General features: G+C 49.7%; 1 protein-coding gene across 3 annotated transcripts in view; it reads right to left on the bottom strand.

The window, feature by feature from the left end:
• SAMD5 (sterile alpha motif domain containing 5) overlaps positions 1 to 16,920 on the bottom strand; it is a 68,344-nt gene that overhangs the window by 40,235 nt on the left and 11,189 nt on the right. Inside the window, exon 2 of one of the 3 annotated variants that reach the window (XR_006202299.1) lies at positions 14,723 to 14,915. Coding sequence is in view for 1 of the 3 variants with exons in the window: in XM_042937428.1 (XP_042793362.1) it covers positions 10,769 to 11,224 (456 nt within the window). In the remaining 2 variants the exon portion in view is untranslated. Of the gene's footprint in view, positions 1 to 6,097; positions 6,234 to 10,768; positions 11,225 to 14,722; positions 14,916 to 16,920 lie in introns of those variants that run through there. The other 2 variants (XR_006202298.1, XM_042937428.1) reach the window with 2 other exon arrangements.

Raw genomic sequence — 16,920 nt, 5'->3', positions numbered from 1 at the left:
ATGTCACTTAATCTCTATGTAAGACAGATTGTATCCTTAATGTCTCTTGGCACGATCCACAGTTATTTACCCTTAATAGTTTTTATATTGACTGAAAACGAGAATTCCCTTCCGATCCCTCCCAGGCCTCTCAAGTCCGAATCAGCAGCTGATCTGAAATAACATTTTTTCATAAAACTTAGAATACAGCTGTTAAAAACCTACCAACTCAAGCTTGGGTGGCAGCGAGAATAAGCCAAGGACTCCACGCCATTTCCAGCTCTGCACAGGCTGTGACGTTGAGAGGCCATGACCATCTTGGTTCCTGGCGAACTTTCCCTCGCTCTGGGCACTGTTTCTCCAAATATCTCAGGGCACCCTTGTATGTTTCGAGGACCAGCCCTGGTCAAGCCCGTGGCATCTGACCCACCTTCCTTTTTAAGAACATTCATTTCAGAACATACTTCCAGTGAGCTGAGATCAGAGCAATGACATAATCTAAAAATAACTGCATTTATATCAAAACCTGTTGTCTCTTTCTTATCTGTCACCGTAAACCTCAGACAACTACCTAAGAGCACACCAGGTTCACAAAGGCATTCTTAACACTGGCGTGCCTGCCCTTAGCATCTTTTCTGCACTCAACAGTGAGAGGGAAAAATGAGAACTCTGACTTCCGTAACCCTGGTGAAAGCAGCCAGAGAGCAGAGCTTTCTAAGAACAGCAGGATGGGCAAAGGAAAAGCCACACACACCCCCAGGAGACTACCCACACCCCGATTAGCCCATAGAGTGCTGCGGCTTACTAATATCTACGTAGTTACCAAACTCCTCCCCTTTAGGGCCACAGGCACCTGGGCAATAATTATCTCCTCGCAGAGCCCATGACTAGTGCCTTACTCTTCGCAGATACGCAGGGAATGGACATTGGTATTTTACACAGCTTTGTTGAAGAGTTTCCATCCTTAGGACGTGGGTACACCATAAAAGCGTATTTTTAAGGATGCAAAAGTAGGAAAAGGATTATATCGTAAAATGTAAAACTACTTTACAAGTCATACCAAGAAAAAAAAAATACTCCATCTGTTGTCAGATGCCGTCTTCCATTTCCTATTTGTATCGAATGTCATTACTCATAATTGTCAGATTTGATTCCAAATCACTCTAGGTATTTACCCCAAACCGGATCCACCTTAGAAGAACAAAGGCTTGTCACCACTGAAGATGTTCTAGAGTGTTCTGCAGATGCCAGACCTTCAGAAATGTTTTGAGTAATGGAAACGCTGTGATGGATCAAGCGACTGTTTTAAAGATTACGATCTAATTTTGAATGTCTAAATGCTGAAATGTTTACATTTTTATTTTTTTAATGTGTATTTACTGCGGGGGGCGGGGGGCGCTCCAAGAGAGGCAGAGAGAATCCCAGGCAGGCTCCGCACTGTCAGCACAGAGCTCGACGTGGGGCTCAACCTTACGAACTATGCGATCATGACCCAAGCCGAAATCAAGAGTGGGACGCTTAACCAACTGAGCCACCCAAGCACCCCTGAAATGTTGATATTTTTAAAAATCATTTTCATTATTGTATCTTCAGGCAAGAAATGAACGGACATCGGTTGTAGTAATAATCTGCCACTCATTAATTACCAAACACCCCGATAATCAGGAAGGGGACCTGAGCCAAGGGGATTTTCTGTACAAAGCTGACAGAAGGCCACTATGACGGAGGCTGCAGCATCTGAGCAAGATGAGGTATGTGTGGCGGAACAGGGACTGCAATAGGGGGGCACTTAACCTGAACAAAGGTTCCTCATCTGGCAAACGCAATTTTCTCAATGCCCAGAAAATCCACCAGGCAAGGCCAGCAGTAGACCTTCAGTGACCTACCCCCCAGGGGCCATAGCAAGTCTCCAGCACCTCTGTCATCATTTAGTTCACAGGGTTCTCGATCACACGTCCCTCCCGCCGGTGATGCCGTGCCGCCTGGACCTAGCGGACAAGGAGTCACAACTCCCCTAGACTTCGTGGTACGAAATTTGCACGTCAGAAGGTGAGAAATCTGACACACACTGAGGGGCCTTCCCGTGAAGTGTTCAGGGGCCCTGGAGTGCGGGGCATCTTGAGACATCCTTTCATAAGGGAGGAGAAGTTGTGCCATCGGGCCCCTCCTAAAACCAGAAGGGAGGCATGGCGCCTAAATGGGCCCCTTGGGGCTTCAGAGGCAACCTCTCCCTCACTGGGAAATGCTGCCCCAGCCCTTTCACCAAGCTGCTCGTTCTGAGTTCGGCCCAGAGCAAGAGAAGGTTCTGCACGGGCGGCACTGCCACCCGGGCCACGCGCTCCAGCAGACCCAACGGCGCCCGACGTGACAGGTGACACATACAGGGATGCCCTCCGGAGGCTTGGGCGGCCCCTGTAGGTAAACCACAGTGCAGACCCTTAGGATTTTGGAGCAAGACCCCACGGACACGTTAAACTGGGACCTGCAGCCCCCAGAACCATGAGAGAATAAACGTCTGTTGTTTTATGGACCCCGTCTGTGGTACTTTACGACGGCAGCCCCAGGAAACGGATACAAATTATAGCCTCCTAAGTTCTTAGCGCATCTCACCTCCATAAGAACCTTGTGACCTAGTCACTGGTGTTGTCCACTTTTCGCAGGGGGGCCGAGGTGACCCCGCACAGAGCACAGCTGGGGTCTGGACTGGACGGTCTGGTTCTGAGCCGGTGGTCTCACCCACCGCAGCCCGGTGTGAGCGGCGAGGACCGACGAGGATGCGCAGAGCTCTCCCCCATCTGGATGAGCTCCACCAGCTGCCATCGCGCACAGAACGCAGGCCAGTCCAGGGTGGTCGCTCGGGACAGGTTTGAAGCATGGGAAGAGCAAGTGACGGCTTTGCAGGTGACTGGAGGGCGGCCGACATGCCCATGGATACCTGATCTTCCATGACGACTGACCTCCCCCGTTAATGGCGGCCAGCCCGCTGTCAGGGCCTAGAGTGCACATCCCCAAGGATGAGCACCTTCTTAAATTTTGTACCCTGGTCCTGACCCTGCTTTGCAGGTCTGCTTTTTATAAATTCTTCTTACTTTTTTTTGGAATGTTTATTTATTTTTGAGAGAGAGAAAGAGAGAGAGACAAAGCACAAGCAGGAAGGGCAGAGAGAGAGAGAGACACAGAATCTGAAGCAGGCTCCAGGCTCCGAGCCGTCAGCGCAGAGCCCGACGCGGGGCTTGAACCCATGAGCCGTGAGATCATGACCTGAGCTCAACTGACTGAGCCACCCAGGCACCCCAGAGGTCTGTTTTTTAAATGACCTGTCCAACCAGCCATTTTAATTCCCAGCTCTTCTTTGATGATACTTAACGAATAAGCATACTTGGATTTTAAATTTCTTCACTGACAATCTGCATTCAAGTTTTGACCAAAGTTGATCTTTTTTTTTTTTTTTTTAACATTTGAAACCAACCTAAGTGCAGAATTCACCAACTCTTGGCATTTGTGGAGACAACGTTGAACTGTTTTGTTTGTTTGTTTGGAAAGGCAGACTGCCCCATGCACAGAGACTCACTGGGATGTGTCTGGAGTCTTGGAAGCCTGACTGCCCGACGTTCCACAAATGGACCTTGAGAGCTTGTTTGGAGGTTCTAGGAGGGCGGTGCAGCTATTCATAGACCCTTGACCCAGGAGCAGCCCTCCCCCATCTGGGAAGGTCATCCTCTTAGACTCAGTGTCGCCTCGAGGAGGAAAGCACATGGAGCGGTGAGGGAGGAAGGGGACACCTGCCTAGCCAGCCAGATCAGCCCCATCAACCCTGGCGATCAACAGGGTGACAGATGTCACAGCCAGATAGCCTTCGCATCCCACATTCAACTTTTACAAGGTGTCATTTTTGCATGTCAGACCCTGGGCGAGGCCCTCCAACATACACATCCATCGATCGTAAGCAGGAGCCATATCTTTCCGGTTCACTGCGAGAATCCTAGGGCCTGGCCGCTGGATGGCGGTCATCGAGAGAAGGTGACCGCCAGTGGACCCGAGAGCTGGACCCCAGCAAGCGGAAGCTCCTCAGACTCACCCGTCTTTGGAATGAATACCCACTGGTACGTTCCCATACCAGGAACCACTTCAAGAACACAGCCTTTAGACAGTAATGTGCTGTTGAGAGCATCTGGATGATGTGTATGACCATGCCCCATTACGACCTCTGTACAAACTTTTAAGATCCTGGCAGGCGGGTGCAGAGAGCTACTCACCACACAGCACCCAAGACAAGCCTCACTTGTCAGTTCCCTTGCTTATTTCAGACCTGCCACCTACCAACCTGGACTGGTCTGCCTCTCTCTCCGGTCTCTCTCCGCGCTCCGTGGACAGGGGCCAGTTTCAAATTTCACCTGAGGAACTCTGGAGGGGATGTTTAAGTAGATGGACGGACAGATGGACGGCTAGATGGCTGGCTGGCCGGCTAGGAGTCCATGTTCGTGGAAACTCTCCGGAAAGTAAACTATAAAGAGCATGAGGAAAGTCGTCTCACTCCCAGCCCCTTCTTTCTAGATGGAGCTTCATTCGCCGAGGCTGCAGATACTTGAGGACATCGACTTGAGCTGGGAAAACTGAACTTTGCCAGCTTCCGATCTGTCCCTGATACCTTCACGAAGGTGGAAGAATTCTTCGGGAGGAATATTTATGGTCAGTTCAGCTCTGCCAGGACCCAGGGCAGAACTCTAAAGTTATCTTCACCAACTTCTGTCTTTCCTTTCTGACTATTTCTTCCGTATCCTCACCCTGGCACAGACACAGAAGCCCTCGTGCCGCCTGTCCTTCATCCCAGGCCATCTCTCCCAAACATCCATTAACAGGCCTATTACCACAGGCATCTTGTTACATAATTAAATTCACGCTGAGGTATTAAAGAAACCTAACACTCTGACAGCATTATTAAATAAGGTTATACTAACTCACAGGTTTTTCTTAAAGTTTATTTATTTATTTTGAGAGAGAGAGAGAGAGCACACACAACCGGGGGAGGGGCAGAGAGAGAATCCCAAGCAGGCTCCACACTGTCAGTGCACAGCCCAGTGTGGGGCTTGAACCCACAAACTGTGAGATCATGACCTGAGCCGAAACTAAGAGTCAGACGCTTAACCATATGAGCCACCCAGGGGCCCCTAACTCACAGCTTTAACTGGAAAGGAGATGTTTTTCAAATGAAAAAGTCAAGAAGCCTACCCCGTCTGCTATCTATCCTGTGGCCTGCTTTCTGCTTTTCCAAGTCTGCTAGGAAACAGGATACCTTTATAGCCCCATAGCATTCCCCTCTACCACACCACAGTCCAGAGCACTGCCAAACTCCACAGGACTCAATAAAACTTACGCACAGCCTGCAATTTGCACCCCACACATATGCACGATGAGGGTGCCTTCTATACACGTGTGGTTACGCACATCCTATAAATACTGTGTCATGTTCAGGTATAGCCATAGCACCAGATCATAATACCCAATACTTGTATATGACCACAACCTTCTCCCCTAAACCTCTAATCCCTCCACTTCCCCCTCACTGGCATCAGGCGGTCAGAGAAATGAGGACTTCTCAATGTCACCCCCTCAACGTTCCCAGTCTCCTTGCCCATCCTTCCTGTGCTCCCTCCCACTATGGAGGAGGAACCCCTCTCCTACTAGAAGCAAATCCACCTTTTCCTTCCAATGCTTTGGGCACGATTCCCTCCCACCTCCTCCAAGACTTTGACCTCCTGGGTGTCTCCCTTTCTCTGGCTCCCTACCATCAACACTTCGACACGTTTGAGTTCTTCTCATCCTTAAAAATAATTAAACAGGGGCACCTGGGTGGCTCAGTCGGTTAAGCGGCTGACTTCAACTCAGGTCACGATCTCACGGTCCGTGAGTTCGAGCCCCGCGTCGGGCTCTGGGCTGATGGCTCAGAGCCTGGAGCCTGCTTCCGATTCTGTGTCTCCCTCTCTCTCTGCCCCTCCCCCGTTCATGCTCTGTCTCTCTCTGTCTCAAAAATAAAATAAACGTTAAAAAAAATTAAAAAAAAAATAATTAAACAAACAAAAACACAACCCCGCAAAACCCTTCCCATGACGGAGTCTACCTTCTTCCCTAGCAGTAGCCTTGGTTCTGTCTTCTCTGCCAAACTTCATCATGTCGGTGTTACATCTGTTCAATGGAATATGGTTCAGCGCTAAAGAGAAATGAGCTGTCAGGCCATGAGGAGACATGGAGGGGCCTTAAACACACATTACTAAGTGAAAGAAGCTAATCTGAAAGAACTACATACTGTGTGCTTTCAACACACAGTTCTAGAATGTTCTGGAATGCTCTAGAAAAGACAAAACTATGGAAAGAGTAAAAAGATCAGGGGTTGCCAGGGTTTTAGGGAGGAGGAAGAGTTGGAACTCAAGAGGATTTTTAGGGTAGTGAAGACACTGGAGACACTCTGTATGTTTACACCTGAAGGCAGCCTCTTCCTTCCCAAACTTGCTCTTCTGTCAGGTCCTCTACCTCGTCAGGGAACAGCATCAGAATCCGAATCCTGAAATCCGCAGGTCCTCCCAACCCCTCATAGCCCTCTCATCCCTGTCAGCCAAACGGTCACCGTGTTCCGTCCATTCCACCTCACAATTCCCTCCACTGCTCCTCCCCCACTGTCACTACCCAGTCCAGGCCACCAGCAAATCTCTCCTGACCCTACAACAACCTAAACTGTTTACCCTCCCTCTGGGCAGGATCCATCGAGAGCTCCCCTCTTAAGATACTCTGAACTCCTAAGGATGAGTTCAAGACCACCCAGGACCAGCCACTGTCTGTCTCTCGTATCTTGCCGTTTCCTCCAAGCATTGTGGGTTCTGTCCAGACTGAATTCCCTTAAGTTCCTGTTGCCAGGTTGCATACCCCAACCTCCTCCCTTTCTGGCCTTTGCACATACTGTTCTCCCTCTCTAGAACACTGTTCCCTTAGGATCCTTGCTCATAGCAAACCTTCAGGCCAAACCCTTCCCAACCTTCAGCTCTCTGACCCAATGTCTGTTCTGGAAAGCCTGCCCAGACCCACCTCCCTGCAAATGAAGTCGGACGCACCTGTCCATGGCATCATGTGCTACCCACCAAAGCAACCGTGCCTTTAGCATTACTGTTCATTCCATTTGATGTCTTCCCTGCTAGACCAAGCTCCTCGAGGCCAGGCTTCTGCATCCTGCCAAGCACAGGGACCGGGAGCCTAGAGGCTTGGCACAGGGCTCGGAGCTTGGTGAGTATGGAGATAATATGTGTAAAGCTTGACCTAATATTTACCCTGTGAAAACATAACCCCATTCCACTGAGGCAGGAATCACAGCAGTCACAGAAGCCAAGTACAGGACAGAAAAGGGACCCTTCCAGTGCTTTTTTATTTCAAGCAGCATTCGTTCTTTGCAAGCTCCTGGTTTTCCAAAGCTGCAGACTTGCTTTGGGAACCAAAGGGGAACTTACTTTGAACTTACATTTTAATTACTTTCTTTGGAAAACCAAAGGGAAACTTACTTTGAACTTGTATTTTAATTACAGCCTTTGGAAAACAAAGAGGAACTTAACTTTTTACTTACATTTTAACTCACCGAAGAGGGGAAAGTGGCGACAGTTGGTAAGATGCATGGCACCCCCAACATTAACCCCAACATTAACTGTTTCCTGAGGCAAATCCTACAATCCTAACGTCCTCTCAAGTGATTCTTGGGAAAACTCCTCAATTTACTTTCCTCTCTAAAGATCTGCTATCCCTGCCTTGATCATTCATGGTATGACCCACTTTCAAGCCACCTAATATTCTTACCAAAATGCAAAAAAATAATCACAGGGATCAACGATGCAAATGACTATAAAGGAAATGTAAGGCCTGCTTGAATAAGCAGAATCCCAAATGCACATAATGAACCACCTACACGTTCTGACCATGACCGAGCCAAGGAACTTGGAGCTATTATAATGTGGCTCACATTCTGAAGGAAAAGTCCTAGCACTATCTGCCCACACACAAGCTGTGCCAGAAAACAATTCTTTTTTTTTTTTTTAATTTTTTTTTTTAACATTTTATTTATTTTTGAGACAGAGAGAGACAGAGCATGAACGGGGGAGGGGCAGAGAGAGAGGGAGACACAGAATCGGAAGCAGGCTCCAGGCTCTGAGCCATCAGCCCAGAGCCCGACGCGGGGCTCGAACTCACGGACCGTGAGATCGTGACCTGAGCCAAAGTCGGACACTTAACCGACTGAGCCACCCAGGCGCCCCAGAAAACAATTCTTAAATCATTTAAAACCCAAAACTTTAGAGGCAATGCACACATAAGTGACACATTCAGACCAAGCAACATGATTTGGCACTGTGGCTCACTTGTATGTTCAATGCAACGTTAATTACACCTTAGTTCCTATTATGTGTTTTTCTTATAACAGGTGTATAAAACTACAGCAACAGAACTTTTTTTTATAATTCAATTTGTCATCTCTATGTTTCTGGTCCCCAGTCGGAGCATCCGTGGAGGTCCAAAAACACTTCTGCCCCCATTTGATTCCTTCATCAGTTTAAGAACCAGAATTAAGTGTGTATGGAAAGTGAATAGGGTGTTATCTTTTTTATCAAGGATTGTTACCGGATTTATATGGAAGTTGACTAAAATCATCATTTCCACGGAAAGTAAATAGTATTACAACACGAGGTGAAATCTTCTTCTCTAAATCGCACTTGCTCAAATGAACTACCATATGGACACCATGATCTAGGCAGGATTCAGTCCAAAGTCTGCACCCAGACATTTCACATCCATAGAATTCTCGACCGCTTCTAAATGGAACAAGAATCCTTCTCAGCTTCTAAGTTTGATATCTATGCCTGTATGTTTAAGTCTCAGGACCAAATGGGACACTTCCTGCACATCACTCTCTCCAGCGCACGCTCTCCTCTGCCCTCTTGCCCGTACTCAGCTCTGTTCCCGAAGAATAAGCTAGTGGCACAGTGATACACCTTATTCTCTGTATCCCATTCTGGCCAGGCCTTGACCTATGTCCTCACCATGTGCCCACCTGCTCACATATTCTCAGCCCACACCCACTTCACTTCCTGGGATGTAAATCACAAGAGTCTGACACCTTGAACTCCTTTGATCTGCTGTCTCCGGGAACGAGCCTTTAGACTAATGGTCCCGTCCCTCTATCCACACCAGACGGGACTAACTCTACCTGCCTGGGAAAAGCGTGCTTTCCTCTCTATTCCCCGGTTTGGGGCCTACATCGGTTATATCGGTAACACAGGGTGGGTGACTGGAATACAGGTTTAATTTGAGGCAAACTGTCCTCCGGACCTGCCCTCTCTATATTTTTATAAGTCAAATGTCTACTCTCAAGCAAGTTATCCAAACTGCCTTTCTTGCAAGATAACATGTGGACAATATCAAACGCTTTATTCCCGTCTACCCTATCCACTTTTTACCAAGTTTTCGCTTGCCCTTCCTGAAAGCTGGACGTTATGACCTTCACTTAAGAACATAATGCAACGCAAGTGACCAAGATGAGCACAGAACATGTAGATAATCCGTGTTCCCCTGTTAGGGTGTTGTGTTTACAGCCGTTCCCCCCACCCCCCCTCACCCCCCAGCTGCAGCTCCTTTACCACCATTCCCCCCCTGAGCTTCTCTATAGGATTTCCAGCTGAAGTCCTCCCTTTCCTGGGTAAATCCAAGCAAGTTTGAGGATCACCTGTGCTGTCTACTTCTCCCTTTCAAGGCAAAGACCCTCAACTTGGAAGGCTTCAGGAACCTAAACGGAACAGACTCGGCTGGAGGGAGAGCTCCTGTGTGAAAATAAGACTCCCTGTTCATTATTCAAGGCCCAAACCTGTATTTGAGCCTTCCTCACAGGGCAGTTTCCATAACCTCCCAGTTCCTTCCCCACCCCTCTCCCCCCTGCCCAGAATTCCTCACTGGCCACTGAAAAATCTCACTTCCTTGGACTGTGCTCTCCCCTCCCAACCGCGAGCCCACTCAACACTTTCTAGAACTCACAGTGGTTCCTACTTTGTGGCATCTGGATTAACAGTAAACCAAATCGGTGACCCAGCACAGACCCCGGCAGCACACCCTCCGCGGCCCCATTATCTTCAGTGTCTTTAGCACAGATGACCTCCCTGTACTCCAGGTGAGGGAACTCATCCCAAGTGGCCACACATTTGTTTTACCCGCACCCCACCCCCCACCCCCGGTCCGTGTCAGTGGTTCACTTTACAAACGTGCAGCACTGCTTAGATTTGACTTTATGGAATTGGGAATCACAGGGCTCGACTTCCCACCCTTTAAAGAGTTCGTCAATTTCCCTCTGGAAATTTCTCAAAAAGATAAGGAAAAGGATGAGAAAAAAAAAAGATCGACACCAAGGTAGGTATTAGCCACCGTTCCGGTACCTGCCAGACTTAAACACTACCACAGAGGGTATCTGGAATTGCCCTTCGCTCCTGGAGAAGCGCCGCTCATTCCGGTTCCTGGCAGGTGAGCCCCAGACACTAAGCGGAGACTTGGTCCTCGTTTAGAACTGACACCTGGGTGCGAGATCTTGCCTTACCAACCGCTGGTGACACCGGGAAGGAAGGACCCAAGAGCGAATACGGAAAGAACAGACGAGAGCATCCCAACTACCCAAAGCATCCTTGGCCTCCCCGTCGTCACCTGGCATGCGCTGCCGCCGCTGGGCCGTGTCCCCTCCCGCCGCGCGCCCCGCGCGGTCCGGGCGGCGCCTCCTTACCTTGCGGGAGTACGGGGGCTTGCTCAGGTGGATGCCGTCGCGGACGAGCTTATCCCTGATCATGATCTTCAGCTTCAGCTTGGGGTAGCTCACCAGCTCCCTGCTGCGGGGGGCGGTCGTCTGGCTGCGGGGGTCCCCGCGAGTGCCCGAGGCCGGGCCGCCACACGGCTCCCCCCGGCGGCCGGTGGGGACGGTCACCGCGGGCGGCACGGGCGGCGGCTGCGGCTCCAGCGTGAAGTAGAGGCCGGCGGCGGCGGCATCCTGCTCCCGCAGCCGGCGCACGGCCTCCAGGATGCGGCGGCGGTGCGCGGGCGCCAGCACCCCGATGGCGTCCAGGTCCGGGTCCCCGATCTGTTTGCACACCTCCAGGTCATCGTAGCCGTTATCCACGAAGGACTCCGCGTACTGCGGGAGCTGCAGCGCTTTCAGCCACTCGTAAACTATGTTGGTGCACATGGTGGGACTGGAACCCCGCCGGCAAGCACCGTCCCAGCGCCCGAGCGGCACGGGCGGCACCAGTTCTTGGAACTTTTAATCCTCTCCTCCAAGGGGAAAGAGAAACCGCCGCGAAGTTCTCCGTGTAAAGGAAAGGAGAGGGCCGGAGCCAGAAAGCCAGCAGAAGAATCCCGAAGAGGGAGAAGCGTAAAAGCGGCAAAGTGAATTCCCCAAGCAGCCTGGAGCTCGCAGGCACTGGCGGCTGTGCGAGCCGCTCCGCTCGGCTCCGCGCCGCCCCTGGATGCGCCGCCGCCGCGGGGAGGGGCGCGCGGCGGGCGCGGGAGGGGGCGGAGGCGGGCGGGGCCGGCACAGCCCTCGGACTCGCGCCGGGTCAGCGGCGCGCGGTGCCGCCCCGGAGTTTGCTCCGCCGGGACCGGCCGGGAGCCGCGCGCCGCATCTCGCCTTCCGGCGGCCGGTGGCGGCGTCTGAACGCGCGCCCCACGCTGGGGAGGCGGCTCCTCCGCGCAGCCCCGCGGCCGCCCTGGAGCGCCTCGTCTTCGCGAGTGCGGGTCACCGCCGTCCTCCCGGCGCGCAGGGGGCGGCTTCTAGGCTGCCCGGCTCCCGCGGCTGCCTGGGATCGCTCTGTGCATTTCTTTTTAATTCGATTTCTCTAGCTCGTGGAAATCTCACTTGGTCGCGAGCCGCCCCGACTTCGGCCGGCGCGCCCGCGGGCAGCCCAAGGGCACGTCCCGCTGCCTGACCCGGCCGGGCGAGGCCGTGAGGCCAAGTTGCCCTCCTCCTTGCCCAATCCGAGTTAGCTCCCCTTCCTCGGAGCCGGCGCGCAGGCCGGAGCCAGGCGGTCTGGCTTCTTCCGTGGACGCCCGCCCAGAGCCCCGAGCCGCGGCGCTTTAGCCCGGCGGGTGGGCGCGACGAGGGGACCGCCCGAGTCCAGCCGGCGCTGCGTGCCGCCCCTCCTCGCTGCGGCGGGGCGCGCGGGGCGGCGGAAAAAGCTGGCGCTCCTGCCTGGCTCTCCCCTCCGAAGCCCCCGAGTCTGCGAAAGTTTGGGATGGGTCGGACCTTTCCCCTGGGCCGGCGCGTTCCACCCGGCCCCCCCACCCTACTTTCTGCCAGGTTCTTTCATCCTCGTCTCCAGTGTGCTTTCAGTCCGGTCCGCCCACCTTGCATTCCGCCCGAATCTCCCGGGTGGCTCTGTCCCCAGGGACGCTTCCGGCGACCTGTCCTGGAGCCCAAGGAGCAGAGCTCACACCTCCCGCCCGGGATCGCGAGGACACGGATACACCGCCACCCAGCCGGCTTTAGAGGAGACGCTGGGACACCTTGGCGCGCCGCACTTTCTCTCCAGGGAAGAGAATCAGCCGAGTTTCCCCCTTTTTCCCAAATGCCTGGGCAAACGCCTGGGGGTGGGCACCCGAGCGGCAGGTGGAACAGAGCGAGTGCCTCGACTACATTTCCTGAATTATCTGACCTCTTCTTGGGGCTAAGAGAATTTTGGTCGAGGTACTCGATGGGGCAGGTCTCCTCTCTTTTCGCAGAAGGGCGATTCAACTTCGCGCCTGAGATATTTGAGGACCGAAACTGGGCGCTGTTCCCGGAGGAGTCCCGGTGGGGAGTGCCATCCGCTAACCTGGACCTTGGAGACAGACTACTGATGATTTCAGAGTCGTTTCCAGAATTGCGCATTTGGCTTTGGGGGGTGGGGGAGGGGAGAGTCCTCTTTCCCTAAATCAGAAAAGCTTAACCCCTTAAGGGACACAGACCCCTTAAAGAAGCAAACGGCAGCTTTGACCCTTTTGCCCGGAAAAGCACCCCACCTAGGCGCACCCAAAATGTTCCCTACAGTTCGGGGGCGGGGGGGGGGGGGGGTCCGGGGCTAGGGTGTCCGGGTTTCTGAGCTCAGGCACTAGCGAGCGGATCCCACGTTATGAAGAGCCGCCAGGAAGAACCTGCCAGGAAGGGACCTGTTGCAGGGTGGGAGGAGAACGAGCTCGAAGAGCTGTCGGGCTACCTGTAGCCCCTCGCTCCTGCTGTCATCAAGGCCACTCCTTCCGGAGCCCGAGCTGGGGCGGGGCGTTTCTCCCGGACGCTGGGATCCAGTCCTCGCGGCCCCGCGCTGCTGTCGCCTCTCCCGCGCCAAAGCAGACTCACAGTGCCCCCTTGCGGTCGCGCAGGCGAATTTTAAGGCGTTGTCCAAACACGCTTTATTCAGCGTAAGAGAGTGAGCTGAATCGATCTTTGTATTAGTTCCCTGCCCCACATTTTAAATGAAGAATTTTTACATCACGTTTACCATTGTACCCCAAACGCTCTTTCCTAAGGACCTTTGATCTTTAGGAGGAAAACATTCCAGCAGTTTGAATTTTGCTGCTAAAGACATAAGTTATAGAAGATACTTACTTGGAACTCACTATATGTCAGGAATCTATACATGTATCTCCACGTATCTGACTAAGTAGTATTACATTCAGCATCTTACAGAAGAAGAAATTGAGGAAGCAGAACACTAATTTGACCCCTCCCAAGATGTCGCCGTTCAGGACGGAGCAAGAGCTAGAACCCTGGAGGAATAAATTCAGGCTTGCCTGCCAGCTGCTATGCATTCCAGTCTCCAATGTATGCTGGAGGAAAACTTGGGCTGGTTGTAAGATAGGAGTCCACACCACCCCCCTTTCTTTTGGGCTAGAAAACTTAAACCTCTGGGGTTCTATCATTAGGGCTTTCTTTCCCAAGTCGTGCGAAAAGTCCAGCAGCTTCTGACTAGTTCTTTGCTTACTTGTATACAGCCTTTTCCCCTCCGGGAGCTTAAAGACATTCACCTTATCTCATTAATCCTCTGTGAAGGCAGCAAGTATTTTTATTTCCATTTTATAATTAGCGAAACTGGTTTGGGGGAAGATAAATGACTGGCCCAAGGTCATATAGTAAATCAGGAGGGAGACAAGAATAAACCTGCCTTGTCAAACTGTCACCCCAACAGGCAGCAGTGATTCTCCTTTATTTATGTGCAAAGTCACCATCCAATTAGGAAATAAAGTATCCTGGTGCTCCCTTTGGAAGGGAAGCCTTTTATAAATTAATCAGTTGTTAATCAGTCATAAATAAAACTTACTGTTAACCTCTAGAGAAAACCTGCTGTCTGGAGACTTCTGAACTACAGGGGCGCTTTTTCTAGATATCCTTCTCCTTCTCTGGTCTCCTCCACTGGCTCACCTCTTTTATGTGTGAACCCTCAAGGCTTCTATCTTTCTACTGCTTGCCTTAGCATACAAGCCTAAAGAGATTTAGTTCTAGAGGCCACTACATGTAATTTCAAAGGCAGAGGGTTTATAGCCTAAATGGGTCTCTACCCATGGCTACCGTCCAAAGCAAAACTGGAAAGAATGACTGGTTAATATTAAGATTTAGAACTAGGGTTTGGGAGGTAGGAGGCCACTCGAGATTGTCTGAAACATCCGCGTTTGCATGGAGGAAGTCAAGGCTCAGGAAGGACAATGGACTTACCTGAGATCACACAGCTAGCTCAGGATAGAACCTGAGCAGCAGGTTCTCAGAGCAGCAACCATCTTGATTTCCTCGAATGCTCATCACAATTGCCACATGACCTCATTTTTCTGTAAGTGCCTGGCTCCTGTCGCAATCATTCATTTACTCATCAAATGTGTATTAAGTAGACATCCCAGTGCCAGTCACTGAACTAAAAAGAGAAGAGTTTTCTTCATTAAATGGAACTGGAGAGCTCTCAGAATTTTTAACACGTATAGAATAAATGGCAAGTTTCTTTTAATATATATTAGTTCATTAATTAGGAAGATTACAAAAGTTCTATTTTCTAAAAGCTTGAATTGATAATCCAAATTCTATGAATCCTAACATTAGCCGAAATCTGAAATTAAACTGTAGTTTACATCCACACAAAAATGTACTTAAAAAAAAAAAACAAAAACAAAAACAAGTGGCTATTATGTTCCTAGGCATAGCCTTAGAACAGCAAATTAATTTACTCAACATACATTGTCAAGTGCCTATAATTTTACAAGTACTTCTGAGTGGTATTGCTTTATTAGAGCTTTTTTTTTTTTTTACATGAAAATTTTCAGAACACTTATCATGCTGTTTATTATTTAATATGTTTGGGGCCAGATTTTTTTTTTTTTTCCAGGAAGAACTTCTTACCTAATGAAAATCAATGGAAAAATAGGTTGTGAAAAAAGTTTCTTTATAGGCACCATTTTAGAATTGTTTTGCACTAGTGATAACTCTGGCAAAATGCCTATTGATACTCTCAGTGTAATAAATTAATGATAATCATATTCAGGTTTTAAATTCTAAATATCAGGAAACAGCTTTTCCACTTTGCTCAGACTCTGTAACTTGATTTAAGGATATAGAGTGAAAAATCATTTATTATGAAATTTTCTTGGTGCCACATAGGTTTCACAGCATTTTATCCCAAAGATAAATGTTCTCGCACAGGGTGCGTAAAAATTAAATTCCATTAACATCTGTTAAACGTCAGTCCCCAGGGTGTCTAGCCTTGTGAAAGTCAAGTATATATAATATTAATCTTAAAATGCAGAATATGTTTTGCCTCTCCTTAACCATGAGCTAAAAAGCATCTAGAAGGAACATATGCCATAGGGAGAAATGAGAACAATACACTTGAGTGATGTAACGGGCAATCTGTTCTCTGGTGGCTGGGGGTGAGGCAACTACATTAGGGGAAGCCTGGGTGGAGGCGTCTGGTAAGATGTCTGATCTGTATACATTATACTCGTGTGACAACACATATATGCAAGAAGGAGAGACAAGAAACAGTAGGGAGTCACAGCAGGATACCATTAGATTATTCATTTCTATTATAACATGCCTTTCTTTCTTTAGGGAGGGAACAAAAGGTGAAAAGAAAAATGTGCAAGAAGTCAAAGACCTGGAGGTCACTAACAGAAAGATAGCCCAGCGAGAAGAGGATAGTGATAGACAATAAAATGAGATCCAATTTTTTTTACATTCGTATCCTCTCATCTCTGGTAATCCCCAAACATTCTATTATTTTTAAATGTACCCACAAAGAGGGCGAAAGTATTAGTCCAGTGTTTTCTAAGGTAAAATGATAGGTGGAGTATTTCGTTAAATAACCATAAGCAGCTCTTAGAACTTCCTTTTTTTTTTTTTTTTTTCCAGTCTAAGTCAGCAAAAATGAACCTAAAAGTTAGGTTGTATAATCTCCTACGAATGAAACGATATTGAGAAAAGCTATTTCAGGACTCCTGGATGGCTCGGTCAGTTAAGCGACGGACTCTTGATTTCAGCTCAGGTCACGAACTCACGGTTCGAGAGTTTGAACCCTAAGTCGGGCTCTGCACTGACAGTTCGGAGCCTAGAGCCTGCTTTCGAGTCTCTGTCTCCCTTCCTCTCTGCCCACTCCCCTCCTCCACAAACACAGGCGTGCACGTGCGCATGCTCTCTCTCTTCCTTTCTCTCAAAAAACAAATAAACTTTTTTTTTTCAAAGCTATTTCAGAAAAGTGAAAGTTATTTATGTAACCACAACATTGCAATCACTCAATTGATAACCAGGTGTCCAAATCAAATAAATACTAGCTGTTCCCATCTAACAGTGACTTCCATTCCGGAGTTAGGACAAAGAATTTGATGGAGGCTACTTCTTGAGATCTACCTGGCTCCAGATGACTGGGAGGT

The sequence above is a fragment of the Panthera leo genome, chromosome B2 (assembly GCF_018350215.1).
Source record: "Panthera leo isolate Ple1 chromosome B2, P.leo_Ple1_pat1.1, whole genome shotgun sequence".
In the NCBI taxonomy this organism is placed as follows: domain Eukaryota; kingdom Metazoa; phylum Chordata; class Mammalia; order Carnivora; family Felidae; genus Panthera; species Panthera leo.
The sequence above is the reverse complement of the archived record's forward strand: the minus strand, read 5'-3'. Positions and strand labels throughout refer to the sequence as shown.